The following is an 18,885-nucleotide window of genomic DNA, read 5'->3' on the forward strand; positions in this document are numbered from 1 at the left end:
ACCATCTGGTTCTTGGTTCGTTCCCTGACCAAGGCCCTTCTCCCCCAATTGCTCAGTTTGGCCGGGCGGCCAGCTCTAGGAAGAGTCTTGGTGGTTCCAAACTCCTTCCATTTAAGAATGATTGACGGCACTGTGTTCTTGTGGACCTACTATGCAGCAGACATGTTTTGGTACCCTTCCCCTCGAAACAATCCTATCTCAGAGCTCTACAGACAATTCCTTCAACCTCATGACTTGGTTTTTGCTCTGACATGCACTGTCAACTGTGGGACCTTATATAGACAGGTGTGTGCCTTTCCAAATCATGTCCAATCAATTTGTAGAAACATCTCAAGGATGATTAATGGAAACTCGATGCACTTGAGCTCAATTTCGAGTCTCATAGGAATGGGTCTTAATACTTATGTAAATAAGGTGTTTGTTTTTTTAATTTCAATACATTTGCAAAAATGTCTAAACCTGTTCGCTTTGTTACAGTAGGGTATTGTGTGTAGATTGCTGGAAAAAAATATTTTAGAATAAGGCTGTAACATAACAAAGAAAAAGTCAAGGGGTCTGAATACTTATTCCACTTTTAGATGTTACAGCCTAAATTCAAAATGTTAGAAATTGTTGCAAATCTTTGGAAAATGAAATACAGAAATATCTAAATTACATACACTACCTTTCAAAGGTTTGGGGTCACATAGAAATGTTCTTGTTTTTGAAAGAAAAGCATTTATTTTGTCCATTAAAATAACGTAAAATTTATCAGAAATACAGTGTTGACATTGTTAATGTTGTAAATGACTATTGTAGCTGGAAACTGCACATTTTAAATTGAATATTTACATAGGCGTACAGAGGCCCATTATCAGCAACCATCACTCCTGTGTTCCAATGGCACATTGTGTTAGTTAATCGAAGTTTATAGTTTTAAAAGGCTAATTGATCATTAGAAAACCCTTTTGCAATTATGTTAGCACAGCTGAAAACTGTCGTTCTGATTAAAGAAGCAATAAAACTGGCCTTCTTTAGACTAGTTAAGTATCTGGAGCATCAGCGTTTCTTTGCTTCGATTACAGGCTCAAAATGGCCAGAAACAAAGAACTTTCTTCTGAAACTCATCAGTTTATTCTAGTTTTGAGAAATGAAGGCTATTCCGTGCGAGAAATTGCCAAGAAACTGAATATCTCGCACTATGCTGTGTACTACTCCCTTCACAGAACAGCGCAAACTGGCTCTAACCAGAATAGAAAGAGGAGTGAGAGGCCCCGGTGCACAACTGAGCAAGAGGACAAGTACTTTAGAATGCCTAGTTTGAGAAACAAGTCCTCAACTGGAAGCTTCAATATATAGTACCCGCAGAACACCAGTCTCAACGTGACTCCGGCATACTGGCCTTCTTAGGCAGAGTTCCTCTGTCCTTTGTCTGTGTTCTTTTGCCCATCTTAATCTTTTCTTTTATTGGCCAGTCTGAGATATGTATTTTTCTTTGCAACTCTGCCAGCATCCCGGAGTCGCCTCTTCACTGTTGACGTTGAGACTGGTGTTTTGCGGGTACTATTTAATGAAACTACCATTTGAGGACCTGTGAGGCATCTGTTTGGGGGTACAGAGATGAGGTAGTCATTCAAAAATCAAGTTAAACACTATTTTTGCAAACAGAGTGAGTCCATACAAATTGTTATGTGACTTGTTAAACAAATGTTGACTCTTGAACTTGTTTAGGCTTGCCATAACAAAGGGGTTGAATAATTATTGGCTCAAGACATTTCAACTTTTCATTTTGTATTAATTTGTAGACATTTCTAAAAACATAATTCCACTTTGACATTATGGGGTATTGTGTGTAGGCCTGTGACTAAACATCTCAATTTAAATCCATTTTAAATCCAGTCTGTAACATGACAAAATGTGGAAAAAGGAAAAGGGTTTGAATAGTTTCTGAAGGCACCATATAGGGCTCCAGACCATGTGACCACCTGACCATCAATAGCTCTGGGCCCTAAGGCTATATCAATTAACTGGTATCCAGCCTAATGTCTTCTATTTGTACTACAAATGTAAACAAAAACACAGTATTCACTGCTAGCTTTTACTGTATCCTCACACTAAACTTGTGATGTTGTATCTGTTTTATTTTTCAGATGAACCTGAAACTACCTCTGATATCAACATTGTTAGCAGTCATTTGTTACAGCAGTGCTCAGCAAGGTAAAGTTATTCTCTCTCATATCTCAAGTTTCTGTCCTACTTACTTTAACTTCCACCTTGTTAGACAAAATCAATCCTCAACAGCAACATCAGTGTTCTGTTTCTGTACACTGACTACACAGTACATCATCTAATCATATTATGTCATAAACGATGTTGGCCTACATACAATACAGAATGGTGACTAATAGCCTGATTTTCCATGGGTGAGTCGAAGCAAAGCGAGCATGCTGCTGTAATGTAATGATGTTATTTGTCAGAAGAAGAAGCATCTCCACCTAGGCTTTTTGGAGCTTAGTAGTTAGGGCATCATAGAACTATGGAACAGCGGAATATTCCGTTCTGGCTCCAATTACTGTTCTCTCTGAGCCACACAGTTTTCCTAATTTTAAATTAAACAATGTGTAAACACTGGGGCGTTTTGCCTGCTTAGTCTTTAGGAGTATATAATGAGTTTGCTTCTCTTCAACCTTCAGAAGGGAACGAGTGCATCAAGGCCAATGCCAAGTCCTGTGGGGAGTGTATTCAAGTGGGAGCGAAATGTGGATGGTGCACAGACCCAGTATGTGGATATGAATTTGTCAATCACTTTGTTACTGCATTGTTACTATAACTGACTCAGCATTAGAACTCGTATCCAATCAAGGAGAGAAGTATGTCATCTAAACTGTCCCTTGGAATTACAACACTAGTGTGTCAGGCAATATTGTTTATAACCTGCTTTGGAGTGTAGGAAATATATTTTCAGAAAATAAGGACCTTACATTTTGGGTGGATTCCCTCTGAGTGCATAATGCAATTTGTCATGATACTAATTAACCTCCTCCCTCTCCCCCAGGAGTTTCTTAAGCAGGGTGAGGCCACGTCGACCCGCTGTGACGAGCTAGAGTCCCTGCGGAAGAGAGGTTGCAGTGGCGCCAAGGTAGAGAACCCCCGAGGCAGCCAAGAGGCCCTGAAGAACAAGACTGTGACCAACCGCAACAAGGGAGCAAAGAAACTCAGACCAGAGGATATCACACAGATCCAGCCCCAGAAACTCACCCTTAGCCTCAGATCTGGTGGGAACTTTGATAAGGGTGCATCCCAAATGGCAAACTTTTCCCTATTTAGTTCTACTACTTTTCGCTCTGGTCAAAAGTAGTGCCTTATATTGGGGATAGGGTGCCATTTGGGACGTAGTCTTAGTTAACTTTGTTTCAGCCATAACTTCCCGTTTTGATCATTGCTGAAGCAATTTTGCTGAGGGTTGCTGTTTCCTGATATTTTCTGTGGTCTTTCACTGTTATGTTGATTAGTTACAGTATCCTCTATTTTCTTTGAGAGTTTAAGCTATCAACTGTACAGCTGTTATTATGTGGAAGGAAGGAGTGCTCCTTGCACTCTTCCATGCCAGAGGCTTATTTGACAGGGACAATTCACCTTAATCAACATTTCAGTGTTAACATCAATGTAAATGTGCCAGAGTTGGCAAAAGTGCAAATTTTCATCCACAGTCCCTGGTTTAACCTTGCCTATCTGTTTGTATACTGTAGGTGAACCCCAGTCTTTTAATCTGAAGTTCAAACGAGCTGAGGATTACCCCATCGACCTCTACTACCTGATGGACCTCTCCTACTCAATGAAGGATGATCTGGAAAATGTAAAGAACCTGGGAACACAGCTGATGCTGGAGATGTCAAAGATCACATCTGATTTCAGAATCGGTAAGATTATGAATCCGCCCCGGTATGAGGAATGGGGTTGTCCATATTTCTTTTAACTTTTTCTCCACAACAACTTGATATCTTCTGCTTTCAGTGCTGTTTGGGTGCATATTGCATAATTATACATTTTCTACAATACCCATAATGTTATGTGTAACATATCCAGTTTTATCTTCGTAAAGATGTTCTGAAGCTAACTAATTGGTGTCCTGTCTCCAATACAGTGTATATGTGAGCTGGATATCTTCTCTTCTTCTTTTCTGTCAGGTTTTGGTTCCTTCGTTGAGAAGACTGTGATGCCTTACATAAGCACCACCCCAGCCAAGCTGCTGAACCCCTGTACTGGGGACCAGAACTGCACCAGTCCATTCAGCTATAAGAACGTCCTGAAGCTGACCAGCAATGGACAGGAGTTCAACACCCTGGTGGGACGACAGCAGATCTCTGGAAACCTGGACTCACCAGAGGGAGGCTTTGATGCCATCATGCAAGTGGCTGTCTGTGGTGTAAGTATTATGCTTTTATCATAATATACAGTACCAGTCAAAGTTTGGACACACCTACTAATTTCAGGGTTTTTCTTTATTTTCACTATTTTCTACATGGTAGAATAATAGTGAAGACATCAAAACTATGACATAACCACATGGAATTTAAAAAAAGTGTCAAACTAATCTAAATATATTTTAGATGAGATTCTTCAAAGTAGCCACCCTTTGCCTTGATGACACTCTTTGCATTGAAACAATCAGTTGTGTTGTGACAAGGTAGGGGTTGTATATAACAGCTCAAATAAGCAAAGAGAAACGACAATCCATCATTACTTTGTCGGGTTCTGAGAATATGAAATATACTTATTCGTGTCACTAAGGGAGAGAGGGTAATGTATAACGTTTACATTTTGTAAGGATATGTTATTAGCCATCAGGGATCCTCTGGGAGGAGAAGAGACGCAGTCTGGTACCAGGCACCATGACAGACGTGAATTGGGGAGGAGTGAGCACATTGGGGCTGGTCAGGTCAGATGAAGTGAGCAAGAACAGATATCACTAAGGTTCTGTCTAGCAACAGCGATGCATTGGCTGTTCAGATCTGGAGGAGACAGCATAGGAGAAAGGGTTCAATATCAGTGCTTGTGTGAAATGTTGTTGTCTGTTCAGCTGTTCGATCCTTTGGGAAGAATAAACTTGATTTGAGCTTTCATAGTGTCCGTTGAGTTCTTACTCTGATAATTACAACCTAACAACTTTAAGACATGAAGGTCAGTCAATCCGGAAACTTTCTTCAAGTGCAGTCGCAAAAACCATCAAGCCCTATGATGAAACTGGCTCTCATGAGGACCGCCACAGGAAAGGAAGACCCGGAGTTATCTCTGTTGCAGAGGATAAGTTCATTAGAGTTAGCTGCACCTCAGATTGTAGCCCAAATAAATGCTTCACAGATTTCAATTAACAGACAAATCTCAACATCAACTGTTCAGACGAGACTGTGTGAATCAGGCCTTCGTGGTCATATTGCTGCAAAGAATCCACTACTAAAAGACACCAATAAGAAGCCTGGGTCAAGAAACACGAGCAATGGACATTCGACCACTCCAAACTCTGTGTCTTTGTGAGACGCAGAGTAGGTGAACGGATGATCTCCGCATGTGTGGTTCCCACCATGAAGCATAGAGGAAGAGGTGTGATGGTGTGGGGGTGCTTTTGGTGACACTGTCAGTGATTCATTTAGAATTCAAGACACACTTAACTAGCATGGCTACCACAGCATTCTGCACCGTTACGCCATCCCATCTGGTTTGCTCTTAGTGGGACTATAATTTGTTTTTCAACAGGACAATGACCCAACACATCTTCAGGCCGTGTAAGGGCTATTTGAACAAGAAGGAGAGAAAATGAGTGCTGCTTCAGATGACCTGGCCCCCACAATCATCCGACCTCAATTGAGATGTTTTGGGATGAATTGGACCACGGAGTGAAGGAAATGCAGCCAACAAGTGCTCAGCATATGTGGAAACTCCTTCAAGGCTGGAAAAGCATTCCAGGTGAAGCTGGTAGAGAGAATGCCAAGAGTGTGCAAAGCTGTCATCAAGGAAAAGGGTGGCTACTTTGAAGAATCTAAGATATATTTGGGAGATATATTGGGTTACTACCTGATTCCATATGTGTTACTTCATAGTTTTGATGTCTTCACTATCATTTTTAAATTGAGAAAATAGTAAATATAAAGAAAAACCCTTGAATGAGTAGGTATACTGTAAATTATTCAAATAATCATTTTATCAGGGTTTTAAACTCAGCAAATATAGAAACGCCCTCTCACTGTCAACTGCGTTTATTTTCAGCAAACTTAACATGTGTAAATATTTGTATGAACATAAGATTCAAAAACTGAGACATAAACTGAACAAGTTCCACAGACAGGTGACTAACAGAAATGGAATAATGTGTCTTTGAACAAAGGGGGCAGGAGGGGGGGGGGTAACAGTCGGTATCTGGTGTGGCCACCAGCTGCATTAGCCCTTTGAAATAGCAGTTTAGGACCCTAGAGTGAATGAACTCTCAAACATTAAGGTTTTATAAAACGGCCTTCTCTTAGCTTCCAGTTAGCCTCCACTCCAGCCATTCTCAAATGAGAATAGGGTGTTAAGGTCTGGTACCACGAGATCAATTCACAGAGAATATAAACATACTTATTACTCCTCTTTGTCTTGAGTTAATATAAACTCAGCAAAAAAAGAAACTTTCCTTTTTCAGGACCCTGTCTTTCAAAGATAATTCTAAAAATCTAAATAAATTCAAATCTTCATTGTAAAGGGTTTAAACATGTTTCCCATGCTTGTTAAATGAACCATAAACAATTAATGAACATGCACCTGTGGAACGGTCGTTAAGACACTAACAGCTAACAGACGATAGGCAATTAAGGTCACAGTTATGAAAACTTAGGACACTAAAGAGGCCTTTCTACTGACTGAAGAAACACCAAAAGAAAGATGCACAGGGTCCCTGCTCTTCTGTGTGAACGTGCCTTAGGCATGCTGCAAGGAGGCTTGAGGACTGCAGATGTGGCCAGGGAAATAAATTACAATGTCCGTACTGTGAGACGGCTAAGACAGCGCTACAGGGAGACATGACGGTCAGCTGATCGTCCTTGCAGTGGCAGACCATGTGTAACAACACCTGCACAGGATCGGTACATCCGAACATCACACCTGTGGGACAGGTACAGGATAGCAACAACTGCCCGAGTTACACCAGGAATGCACAATCCCTCCATCAGTGCTCAGACTGTCCACAATAGGCTGAGAGAGGCTGGACTGAGGGTTTGTAGGCCTGTTTGTAAGGCAGGTCCTCACCAGACATCACTGGCAACGATTTCGCCTATGGGCACAAACCCACCGTCACTGGACCAGACAGGACTGGCAAAAAGTGCTCTTCACTGATGAGTCGCTGTTTTGTCTCACCAGGGGTGATGGTCATTCGAGTTTATCGTCGAAGGAATGAGCGTTACACCGAGGCCTGTACTCTGGAGCGGGATCGATTTGGAGGTGGGGGGTCCCTCATGGTCTGGGGCGGTGTGTCACAGCATCATCGGACTGAGCTTGTTGTCATTGCAGGCAATCTCAACACTGTGCGTTACATGGAAGACATCCTCCTCCCTCATGTGGTACCCTTCCTGCAGGCTCATCCTGACATGACCCTCCAGCATGACAATGCCACCAGCCATACTGCTCGTTCCTTGCCTGATTTCTTGCAAGACAGGAATGTCAGTGCTCTGCCATGGCCAGCGAAGAGCCCGGATCTCAATCACATTGAACACATCTGGGACCTGTTGGATCGGAGGTTGAGGGCTAGGGCCATTCCTCCAAGAAATGTCTGGGAACTTGCAGGTGCCTTGGTGGAAGAGCGGGGTAACATCTCACAGCAAGAACTGGCAAATATGGTGCAGTCCATGAGGAGGAGATGCACTGCAGTACTTAACTTGGCCCCTTTTTTCTCAATTTCCGCCTGACTGACGTGCCCAAAGTAAACTGCCGGTTGCTCAGGTCCTGAAGCCAGGATATGCATATAATTGGTACCATTGGAAATAAAACACTGACGTTTGTAGAAATGTTAAAATTATGTAAGAGACTATAACACAAGAGATATGGGAGGAGAAAATCCAAAGAAAAACCAACCGGAATTATTATGTTTTTGAGAGACCATGCTCTTACAATGAAAAGTATAGGGGCATACTGAATTCTGGGATTGCTCCCGGGATGCAATTCCTGTGGCTTTCACAGGGTGTCAGCAGTCTATGTTCAAGGTTTCAGGCTTGTAACTTCAAAAACTAATAAGAAACATGAGTTTTAGTTCAGGGACACAGTCTTGGAAATTCGTGTTTGGGCGCACCATGAAGCACCTGCTAAAATCGGTTTCTTATTGAACATACTTTTTTCCGTAAGAAATATTTGAGTTTGATTACATTTTAGGGTATCTGGGGAGTAGATAGAAACCTATTTTGATTTGTTGAAACAAAGTTTAGGGGTAGATTTTTGGATTCCTTTCTCTGCATGTTGAACGAGTGGATTACTCAAATCGATGGCGCCAACTAAACAGACTTTTTGGGATATAAAGAAGGATTTTATCTAACAAAATGACACTACCTGTTATATCTGGGTCCCTTTGGATGACAAATCAGAGGAAGATAACAAGAATTTAAGCTAAATGTTTAATATCCATAATTTGTATGATTATTTATTTGAATTGCGCACCCTCCAGGTTCACCGGAATTTGTCCCACTAGCGGGGCGCCTAGCCCTAAGAAGTTTTAACCTCTTACATAGCTATTCCTAGTTTTTAAAATATATTTCCTAGGTCTTGTAATTTTGTTCTCTGGTATTTCTGTAAGCTATGTCCTTTTTCTGTGTGTTGTTTTATTTTACATTGAGTTTATATGGGCCTCTCTCTCTCCCTCCTCCCAGGAGCACATTGGCTGGAGGAACGTCACACGTCTGCTGGTGTTTTCCACTGATGCTGGCTTCCACTTTGCTGGAGATGGGAAACTGGGAGGGATTGTTCTGCCCAACGATGGGAAATGCCACCTGGAGAACAATATGTACACCATGAGCCACTACTATGTATGTATAATAATACAACGGGTGATTCTAATCCTGAATGATGATGGGTTAAAACTGCTTTCCAGCCAGTGTCTATGCCTTGAAATGCCTATTTACTCTGTTCAATCTCACTGCGCAAGCTTTGCAAAATAAATTTAGAAATCTATATTATTCAATTATTGAGTCTGCGTTGCGAAGGGCTAAAATAGAAGTCAGTTCTATTTGTGACGCAGATCGCGCTACAAGTCCTGCCTCTCCCATCTCCTCATTGGTTTATAGAAGCAGGTACCCACGTGCCATCTCCTCATTGGTTATACCCACATGGGTGATTGAAAGATGAACGAGGTCAGAAGCGGTAATGCACCTCATTTATGAAAGTAGACAATTGCAATATAAAGTCAAGAGAAGAAAAGGCCTAGAAGGAGGAGAGATGACTGGAAATGATTCGGTTGACCATTTTATGTGTGGATTAATTAGAGGTAGAGGACCTTGTGCATTTCAGGTAAAATAACAACTAAATTTTATATCCCAAGACAAATTAGCTAGAAAGTGCAAGCTATCTAAATTGCCATAAATGTTTAATGCTTTTTGACCAGTCCCCAAATGAATATAATTGGTTCAGAGTTTGTTTTGATATTTTAACCTGTGTGTCGTGATCGCGTTTGGTGTGGGGGGACAAAATAAATGTATGCACGATGGCGCGCGTGCGTAGCCGGTTTGGGTTCGGTGTTAGGTAAACACTGACAGTCACCACCAGCATGGACAGTTCTTCCACTCATGTGCCATCAACGGAAACATCACCAGCTTGGTTAGCTCGGACTCGCCAACCATAATAGTGCTTGCCTATGTAGGCCTATTGGATGTTTACAGTATTAAGTCATTATTTATTGAAGTTCTTGTCTTATCATCATTGAATCTATGCTACCTAGCTACAGTTGAAGTCGGAAGTTTACATGCACTTTGGTTGGAGTTATTAAAACTCGTTTTTCAACCACTCCACATATTTCTTGTTAACAAACTATAGTTTTGGCAAGTCGGATAGGACATCTACTTTGTGCATGACAAGTATTTTCTTCCAACAATTGGTTACAGACAGATTATTTTACTTATAATTCACTGTATCACAATTCCAGTGGGTCAGAAGTTTACATACACTAAGTTGACTGTGCCTTTAAACAGCTTGGGAAATTCCAGAAAATGTCATGGCTTTAGAAGCTTCTGATTAACTCAAATGATGTCAGTTAGCCTGTGTACCTGTGGATGTATTTCAAGGCCTACCTTCAAACTCAGTGCCTCTTTGCTTGACATCATGGGAAAATCAAAAGAAATCAGCCAAGACTTCAGAAAAACAATTGTAGACCTCCACAAGTCTGGTTCATCCTTGGGAGCAATTTCCAAACGCCGGAAGGTACCACGTTCATCTGTGCAAAAAATAGCACTCAAGTATAAACACCATTGAACCACGCAGCTGTCATACCGCTCAGGAAGGAGACTCCTTCGGTCTCCTATAGATGAACGTACTTTAATGCCGAAAAAAGTGCAAATCAATCCCAGAACAACCGCAAAGGACATTGTGAAGATGCTGGAGGAAACCGGTACAAAAGTATCTATATGCACAGTAAAACAAGTCCTATATCAACATAACCTGAAAGGCTGCTCAGCAAGGAAGAAGCCACTGCTCCAAAGCCGCCATAAAAAAGCCAGACTACGGACTACGGTGCAACTGCACATGTGGACAAAGATCATACTTTTTGGAGAAACGTCCTCTGGTCTGATGAAACCAAAATAGAACTGTTTGGCCATAATGACCATCGGAGGAAAAGGGGGAGGCTTGCAAGCTGAAGAACACCATCCCAACCGTGAAGCACTGGGGTGGTAGCATCATGTTGTAGGGGTGCTTTGCTGCAGGAGGGACTGGTGCACTTCACAAAATAAATGGCATGAGGTGGAAAATTATGTGGATATATTGAAGCAACATCTCAAGACATAAGTCAGGAAGTTAGAGCTTGGTTGCAATTGGGTCTTCCAAATGGACAATGACCCCAAGCATACCTCCAAAATTGTGGCAAAATGGCTTAAGGACAACAAAGTCAAGGTATTGGTGTGGCCATCAAAGCCCTGACCTCAATCCAATATAAGATTTGTGGGCAGAACAGAAAAAGCATGTGCGAGTAAGGAGGTCTACAAACCTGACTCAGTTACACCAGCTCTGTCAGGAGGAATGGGCCAAAATTCACCCAACTTATTGTGGGAAGCTTGTGGAAGGTTTCACAAAATATTTGACCCAAGTTAAACAATTGAAAGGCAATGCTACCAAATACTAGTTGAGTGTATGTACATTTCTGACCCACTGGGAATGTGAACAAAATAAATCAAAGCTGAAATAATTCTCTACTATTATTCTGACATTTCACATTCTTAAAATAAAGTGGTGATCCTAAGACAAGGACTTTTTACTAGGATTAAATGTCAGTAATTGTGAAAAACTGATTTTAAATATATTTGGCTATGGTGTATGTAAACTTCTGACTTCAACTGTACATGCCAATGATTTGTTTAGCATAGCAATGTTGAATGAATAGAATTAAGACTGGGTCAAAAGATGAGGAAATAACTAAAACAATAATGCCCTGGAACCCAGGAATTATGGCTTCACCCTGGGCCTTAGAACAGCCCTTGTCGGGAGTTGTGACACTGTAATGCCCGGGTTCTTAGGCATTATTTCTTCATTAATACACTGCTATTTACTGTATGTATTGTGGCTTTTTTCTCTTCTGTGTGGTCTGTATTTTGAATATGACAAGATTTGAAGGTTATGGGCTACTTGCCTTAGTGATGGCATCAAAGGGCTAACCTAGTACCTGTACTTACTAATTGTCTCCCTGTAACAGGACTACCCCTCCATCGCCCATCTGGTTCAGAAACTAAGTGACAACAACATCCAGACAATCTTTGCCATCACAGAGGAGTTCCAGCCTGTTTACAAGGTCAGTCAGTTGTTCCTGTGTGTGGAATTTTCAAGTTTCTGTGCTTCTCTGTTGGAGGTTGGAGGAAGCCCAACCCTTTGAAGAGCAGTACCTTTACCTTTTTACTAGTAACATATCTTTGGACATCTGGTTGTGTCCCAAATGGCAACAATTTCCCTATATTTTGCACTACTTTTGTAGTGCACTTTATAAGGAATAGGGTGCCATTTGGGACACAAGCATCTGAATGTTCCTTTTTGCCCTTTTCAAGCCATTTAGATGTCTGCCTGGAGTTCGACAATATTCCTTTATCATATCCACATCAGTTCCAATGCTTGGACAGTGTTTGTCAACCTCGGGAGAAAGTCTTTGATTATTTGATTCCACTGTTAGACTTGGGTTACATCCCAAATGGCACCCTATGATGTACAGTGCCTTCGGAAAGTATTCAGACCCTTTGACTTTTTCCACATTTTGTTAGGTTACAGCCGTATTCTCTTCATCAATCTACACGCAATACCCCATAATGACAAAGCAAAAGCAGGTTTAGACATTTGTTGAAGCACCTTTGGCAGCAATTACAGCCGTGAGTCTTATTGGGTATGACGCTACAAGCCTGGCGGACCCGTATTTGGGGAGTTTCTCCTGTTCTTCTCTGCAGATCCTCTCAAGCTCTGTCAGGTTGGATGGGGAGCATTGCTGCACTGCTATTCAGGTCTCTCCAGAGACGTTTGAGTTCAAGTCCAAACTCTGGCTGGGCCACTCAAGGACATTTAGAGACTTATCTCAAAGCCACTCCTGCATTGTCTTGGCTGTGTGCTTAGGGTCGTTGTCCTGTTAGATCCCTCTGTACTTTGCTCCGCTCATATTTGCCTCAACCCTGACTAGTTTCCCAGTCCCTGCGGCTGAAGAACACCCCATGCTTCACCATAGGGATGGTGCCAGATTTCCTCCAGACGTGACGGTTGGCATTCAGGCCAAAGAGTCTTGAGGTTGAGTGACCATCGGGTTCTTGGTCACCTCCCTGACTAAGGCGTTTCTCTCGTGCGGCCAGCTCTAGGAAGAGTCTTTTTTGGTACCCTTCCCAAGATCTGTGCCTCGACACGGTCCTGTCTCGGAGCTCTACAGACAATTCCTTTGACCTCAGGTCTTGGTGTTTTGACATGCACGGTCAACTGTAGGGCCTTATATAGACAGGTGTGTGCCTTTCCAAACTATGTCCAATCGATTGAATTTACCACAAGTGGACTCCAATCAAGTTGTAGAATTATCAGGATGCAACTGAGCTAAATTGTGAGTCTCATAGCAAAGGGTCTGAACTTATTTACATAAGGTTTTTGTTTATTTTTAATACATTTGCAAAAATGTCTAAACCTGTTTTGGCTTTATCATTATGGGGTATTTTGTGTTAATTGCTGAGTATATATATTTTATCCATTTTAGAATAAGGCTGTAACGTAACTAAATGTGGAAAAAGTCAAGGGGTCTGAATACTTTCCGAAGGCAATGTATATAGTGCACTACATTGTTTAAGGAATATGGTGCCATTTTGATATAGACTTTGACTTGGATCTTTGTCAAAATGTAGAATGTCACAACACTAAATAGTTATAACTTTAGATTCAGACCTTACAACCATGTGTTTGCAGACCACAATCAAACTGCTCTCCAATCTAAATGGTCAGGCAAAACATAACAGCTTTGCTCTCAGCAACTTTTCTGGTGCATTGATTATTTAGAGATCTACAGTCATGGCCAAAAGTTTTGAGAATGACACAAATATTAATTTTCACAAAGTCTGCTGCCTCAGTTTGTATGATGACAATTTGCATATACTCCAGAATGTTGTGAAGAGTGATCAGATGAATTGCAATTAATTGCAAAGTCCCTCTTTGCCATGCAAATTAACTGAATCCCCCCCCCCCCCAAAATTCCACTGCATTTCAGCCCTGCCACAAAAGGACCAGCTGACCTCATGTCAGTGATTCTCTCGTTAACACAGGTGTGAGTGTTGACGAGGACAAGGCTGGAGATCACTCTGTCATGCTGGTTGAGTTCGAATAACAGACTGGAAGCTTCAAAAGGAGGGTGGTGCTTGGAATCATTGTTCTTCCTCGGTCAACCATAGTTACCTGCAAGGAAACACGTGCCCTCACCATTGCTTTGCACAAAAAAGGGCTTTACTTGCAAGGATATTTCTGCCAGTAAGATTGCACCTAAATCAACAATTTATCGGATCATCAAGAACTTCAAGGAGAGTGGTTCAATTGTTGTGAAGAAGGCTTCAGGGCGCCCAAGAAAGTCCAGCAAGCGCCAGGATGTCTCGTAAAGTTGATTCAGCTGCAGGATTGGTGCACCACCAGTACGGAGCCTGCTCGGGAATGGCAGCAGGCAGGTGTGAGTGCATCTGCACACACAGTGAAGCAAAGACTTTTGGAGGATGGCCTGGTGTCAAGAAGGGCAGCAAAGAAGCCACTTCTCTCCAGGGAAAATATCAGGAACAGGCTGATATTCTGCAAAAGGTACAGGGATTGGACTGCTGAGGACTGGGGTTTCTCTGATGAATCCCCTTTCTGATTGTTTGGGGCATCCAGAAAAAAAGCTTGTCCGGAGAAGACAAGGTGAGCGCTACCATCAGTCCTGTGTCATGCCAACAGTAAAGCATCCTGAGACTATTCATGTGTGGGGTTGCTTCTCAGCCACGGGAGTGGGCTCACTCACAATTTTGCCTAAGAACACAGCCATGAATAAAGAATGGTACCAACACATCCTCCTTAAGCAACTTCTCCCAACCATCCAGGAACAGTTTGGTGACGAACAATGCCTTTTCCGGCATGATGGAGCACCTTGCCATAAGGCAAAAGTGATAACTAAGTGGCTCGGGGAAGAACACATCGATATTTTGGGTCCATGGCCAGGAAACTCCCCAGACCTTTATCCCATTGAGAACTTGTGATCAAGAGGCGGGTGGACAAACAAAACAAAACAAATTCTGACAAACTCCAAGCATTGATTATGCAAGAATGGGCTGCCATAAGTCAGGATGTGGCCCAGAAATTAATTGACAGCATGCCAGGGGCGGATTGCAGAGTTCTTGAAAAAGAAGGGTCAACACTGCAAATATAGACTCTTTGCATCAACTTCATGTAATTGTCAATAAAAGCCTTTGACACTTATGAAATGCGTGTAATTATACTTCAGTATTCCATAGTAACATCTGACAAAAATATCTAAAGACACTGAAATAGCAAACTTTGTGGAAGTTAATATTTGTGTCATTCTCAAAACTTTTGGCCACGATTGTACATGATTCATATTGACATACTAGATAATTTACTCTACGGTGTTCTCTCTCTTCTCAGGAGTTGAAGAATCTCATTCCTAAGTCTGCAGTTGGGACACTCTCTGCAAACTCCAGCAACGTTATCAACCTCATTATTGATGCCTACAATGTAAGTATAAATTAAATTGGTTACTAGACAATATGCACTGCACACAATCTCACTTTCAGCCTCAAAATAGTTGGCAAAAACCGTGCTGCTCTTACTTTAAAGTCATCACGTCTCTGTCTGAACTGTTCTTTGCATGGGACATTTTTCAAATATGCATTTTAAAAACTGTAGATTACTGAATATAGTATATTTTCAATTTGCAGTGGGCTAACTCTTGTTCTTTGTGTGGTAGTCTCTTTCCTCAGAGGTGATTCTAGAGAACAGTAAGCTAGCAGAGGGAGTGACCATTGCGTACCAGTCACGCTGCAAGAACGGAGTGACTGGTGAGGGAGAGATGGGAAGAAAATGCTCCAACATCTCCATCGGAGACGAGGTGGGTAACCAAAACATCCTCCATCGTTTTCAATTCTAAATATAGACAAAAAAAAATTTCATCTTTCAGGTTCAGTTATTTCAGTTTTCTGATCAAGTGCATTGGATTGGTCCGTTATTAGATGTCCGACGAGTGAAATGCATCGTTTTTTAAATTATGAAATGTAAATAGTATGCCCTTAGTGTGAATGCGTTCCTTCATCACTTATCTGTAGGTGTCTTTCACCATAAGCATCACAGCTAAGCAGTGTCCTAAGATGGGCAAACCAGAGACCATCAAGATCAAACCCCTAGGGTTCACAGAGGAGGTGGAGATCGCTCTGAACTTCATCTGTGAATGTGACTGTCACAAAAACGGCACTGAGAACAGTGACATCTGCCACAAAGGCAACGGGACATATGAATGTGGAGCCTGCAGGTAAGGCACTTATGATTCACAGGCAGAAGATCTTAACCCTTATTTACCTTTCATATTGTAATATTGTCCATGGCATAGAGAAAGTGTACAGTATGATGTTTGATACTGAATGTATAATGCATTGTAAATCTATTTCTATAGTCCATTGATATGTAACTGATTTCCGGTATATTGCATTGGTTTTTCTGAATATTCTACAATATTGGCATGTTGTTGTAAAAAAGGATTACATTTGATTTTCTTTATTGTCGCTCAGGTGCAACGAGGGCCGTATAGGTAGACATTGTGAGTGCAGCACCAACGAAGTGACCAGCGAAGACCTGGATAAGAACTGTCGTAAAGACAATGGTACAGACATCTGCAGCAACAATGGAGACTGTGTGTGTGGAACCTGTGAGTGTAAGAAGAGGGAGAACCCAGAGGAACGCTACAGTGGAAAGTTCTGCGATTGTGACAACTTCAACTGTGACCGCTCCAACAACAAACTCTGTGGAGGTAAGTCATCAGTTGAGCTGCTGTGGTGTGCAATAGGCATGCGTCGAAGCAGATAAATGTGTTAAATTATATCATTACAGATTTTGCTTACTGTGAAATGATGGCCAAGCTCTACCATCTGAAGACAAGTGTGACATCCTGCTCTGCACACAAATGAGTGACCTCGTGATCGTTTGTGGTTATAATGAGCCCATTTCCAATGAAATTACAGATCATTGCCCGTTATGAAATTAGATTTACCCTCGTTAATGTCAGCCTTTTTTTATCTGTGATTGTATTTGATGTCTCATCTCTGACCCTGTGTGTGTTGTGTTGTGGCAGGACACGGTCATTGTGAGTGCAGGGTGTGTATCTGTGATGCCAACTGGACGGGCAGTGCCTGTGACTGTTCTCTGGACACCACAACCTGCCTGGCCTCTAACAAGCAGATCTGTAATGGCCGGGGCACCTGTGAGTGTGGAACCTGTAAGTGCACTGACCCCAAGTTCCAGGGGCCTACCTGTGAGATCTGCCCCACCTGTCCAGGAGTCTGCGCAGAACACAAGTGAGTTGAATAAAGGAATTCATTAATTTTATTTGATCATTATATTGTTTTAACAATGCAAAAAAACAACTATTTGCTGTATTTCCTTGTGGGAATGTTATATGTGGATTACATAAAGGTTTATTGTAATGGTTGAAAATAATTCAGCTTCCCCCCCCCCGTTCTTTTTTTTTAAGGGACCGATTCCTTCTCTCTTTCTTCAGCCTTACGTTTGCCTCTCAACCTTTTTTAAATAGGCATCTAGCCTTCTTCATTTATCCAACTTAACCTGCATTATTTTTGTGACCTCTTGTTTCCTTTCTTCCAATCATTCCAAAAAAAGGGAACAATTGACCGTTTAGACTGTGATATCTAAAACCCAGTGGTGCTAGTTGCACTCTTAGATAAAAGGGTTCTTCGGCCGTCCCCATAGAATAACCCTTTTTGATTCAACGTAGAACCCTTTTAGGTTCCCAAAACCCCAAATGGTTCTACCTGGAATCAAACGGGGTTCTTCAAAGGGTCCTCCTATGGGGACAGCTGAAGAACCCTTTTAGGTTCTAGATCAAAAAAATATGCTAAGAGTGTAGGGTACAGCATTGCCCACTACAGACGCTTGCATAAACCTCAATATTTAGCTTTCTTACATTCCAATAGACAAGTGAATATGTTTACAAGTCTAGGAATCACAATGTGAGACTACCTGCATGTGTTACTCCATCTGTACAGAGTTTAATGTCAATGTCCTGTCTTCCACAGGGAGTGTGTTCAGTGCAGGGCCTTTGGGACGGGGGAGAAGAAGGAGACATGTGAGAGGGACTGTAGCTACTTCAACCTGATCAAGGTGAAGGACCGAGACAAGCTGCCCCAGCCAGGACAGGCCTTCCCCCTGATGCACTGTAAGGAGAGGGATGCCAACGACTGCTGGTTCTACTACACCTACGCTGTCAACAACAACACAGAGAAGGAGGTCCATGTGGTGGAAACACTAGGTGAGAGAATATGCAGTCTCTGGCATGACATTGTGACTGAGGATATAACAAGGTGAAAAATAGGTTTATTTGTTTTATCCATTGAGTAGTGTTGTCATTAGAGCTCGGAGTTCTTGGCCTGACCGTGAAGAACTGACCAGAAGTTCCTTGTCCTAGATGCAGTATAATGCAAATCAGGATGTAATTGTGTATATGAATTTGATTTTACATCAGCTGACTTGCCTGGTTAAATACCCTCAAAAATATTGGGCTAACATAATTTTCTTGCTGTGTGTTTCCCTGTCTGTGTTCCAGACTGCCCTGCGGGCCCGGACATCATCCCCATCGTGGCTGGCGTTGTGGCGGGCATTGTGCTGATCGGCCTGGCTTTGCTGCTCATTTGGAAGCTGCTCATGATCATCCACGACAGGAGGGAGTTCGCCAAGTTTGAAAAGGAGAAGATGAATGCTAAATGGGACACGGTAAGAATGGATAGTAGACAGTACCTGACAGCCATCTTTGAGAAGTTCGTAAGGGCGATTATGTATTTTTGCCGGGCTTAATTTCAGTAGGTTGATTTGAGACATGGAAAACAGGTGTTATAGATATGACAACCGTCTGAATCTCTTAAACAGAGAATGGACTCCTAGAGGAATATAGAGTTGGAAACAGTGTTGTACTCTCTCTCA

At 42.0% G+C, this 18,885-nt stretch overlaps 1 protein-coding gene across 2 annotated transcripts in view; it reads left to right on the forward strand.

Moving 5' to 3' along the window:
* Positions 1-18,885, forward strand: part of LOC109899549 (integrin beta-1) — a 43,317-nt gene that overhangs the window by 14,707 nt on the left and 9,725 nt on the right. For both annotated transcript variants that reach the window (XM_020494886.2, XM_020494883.2), the window contains exons 2-15: positions 2,130-2,196; positions 2,673-2,758; positions 3,035-3,254; positions 3,729-3,899; positions 4,167-4,405; positions 8,865-9,020; positions 11,891-11,986; positions 15,328-15,417; positions 15,650-15,790; positions 16,005-16,207; positions 16,464-16,702; positions 17,024-17,246; positions 17,985-18,217; positions 18,512-18,678. In XM_020494886.2, the coding sequence (XP_020350475.2) occupies positions 2,130-2,196; positions 2,673-2,758; positions 3,035-3,254; positions 3,729-3,899; positions 4,167-4,405; positions 8,865-9,020; positions 11,891-11,986; positions 15,328-15,417; positions 15,650-15,790; positions 16,005-16,207; positions 16,464-16,702; positions 17,024-17,246; positions 17,985-18,217; positions 18,512-18,678 (2,331 nt within the window). The remainder of the gene's footprint in view (positions 1-2,129; positions 2,197-2,672; positions 2,759-3,034; positions 3,255-3,728; positions 3,900-4,166; positions 4,406-8,864; positions 9,021-11,890; positions 11,987-15,327; positions 15,418-15,649; positions 15,791-16,004; positions 16,208-16,463; positions 16,703-17,023; positions 17,247-17,984; positions 18,218-18,511; positions 18,679-18,885) is intronic.

This window comes from Oncorhynchus kisutch, linkage group LG11 (assembly GCF_002021735.2).
Source record: "Oncorhynchus kisutch isolate 150728-3 linkage group LG11, Okis_V2, whole genome shotgun sequence".
NCBI classification, from domain to species: Eukaryota; Metazoa; Chordata; class Actinopteri; order Salmoniformes; family Salmonidae; genus Oncorhynchus; species Oncorhynchus kisutch.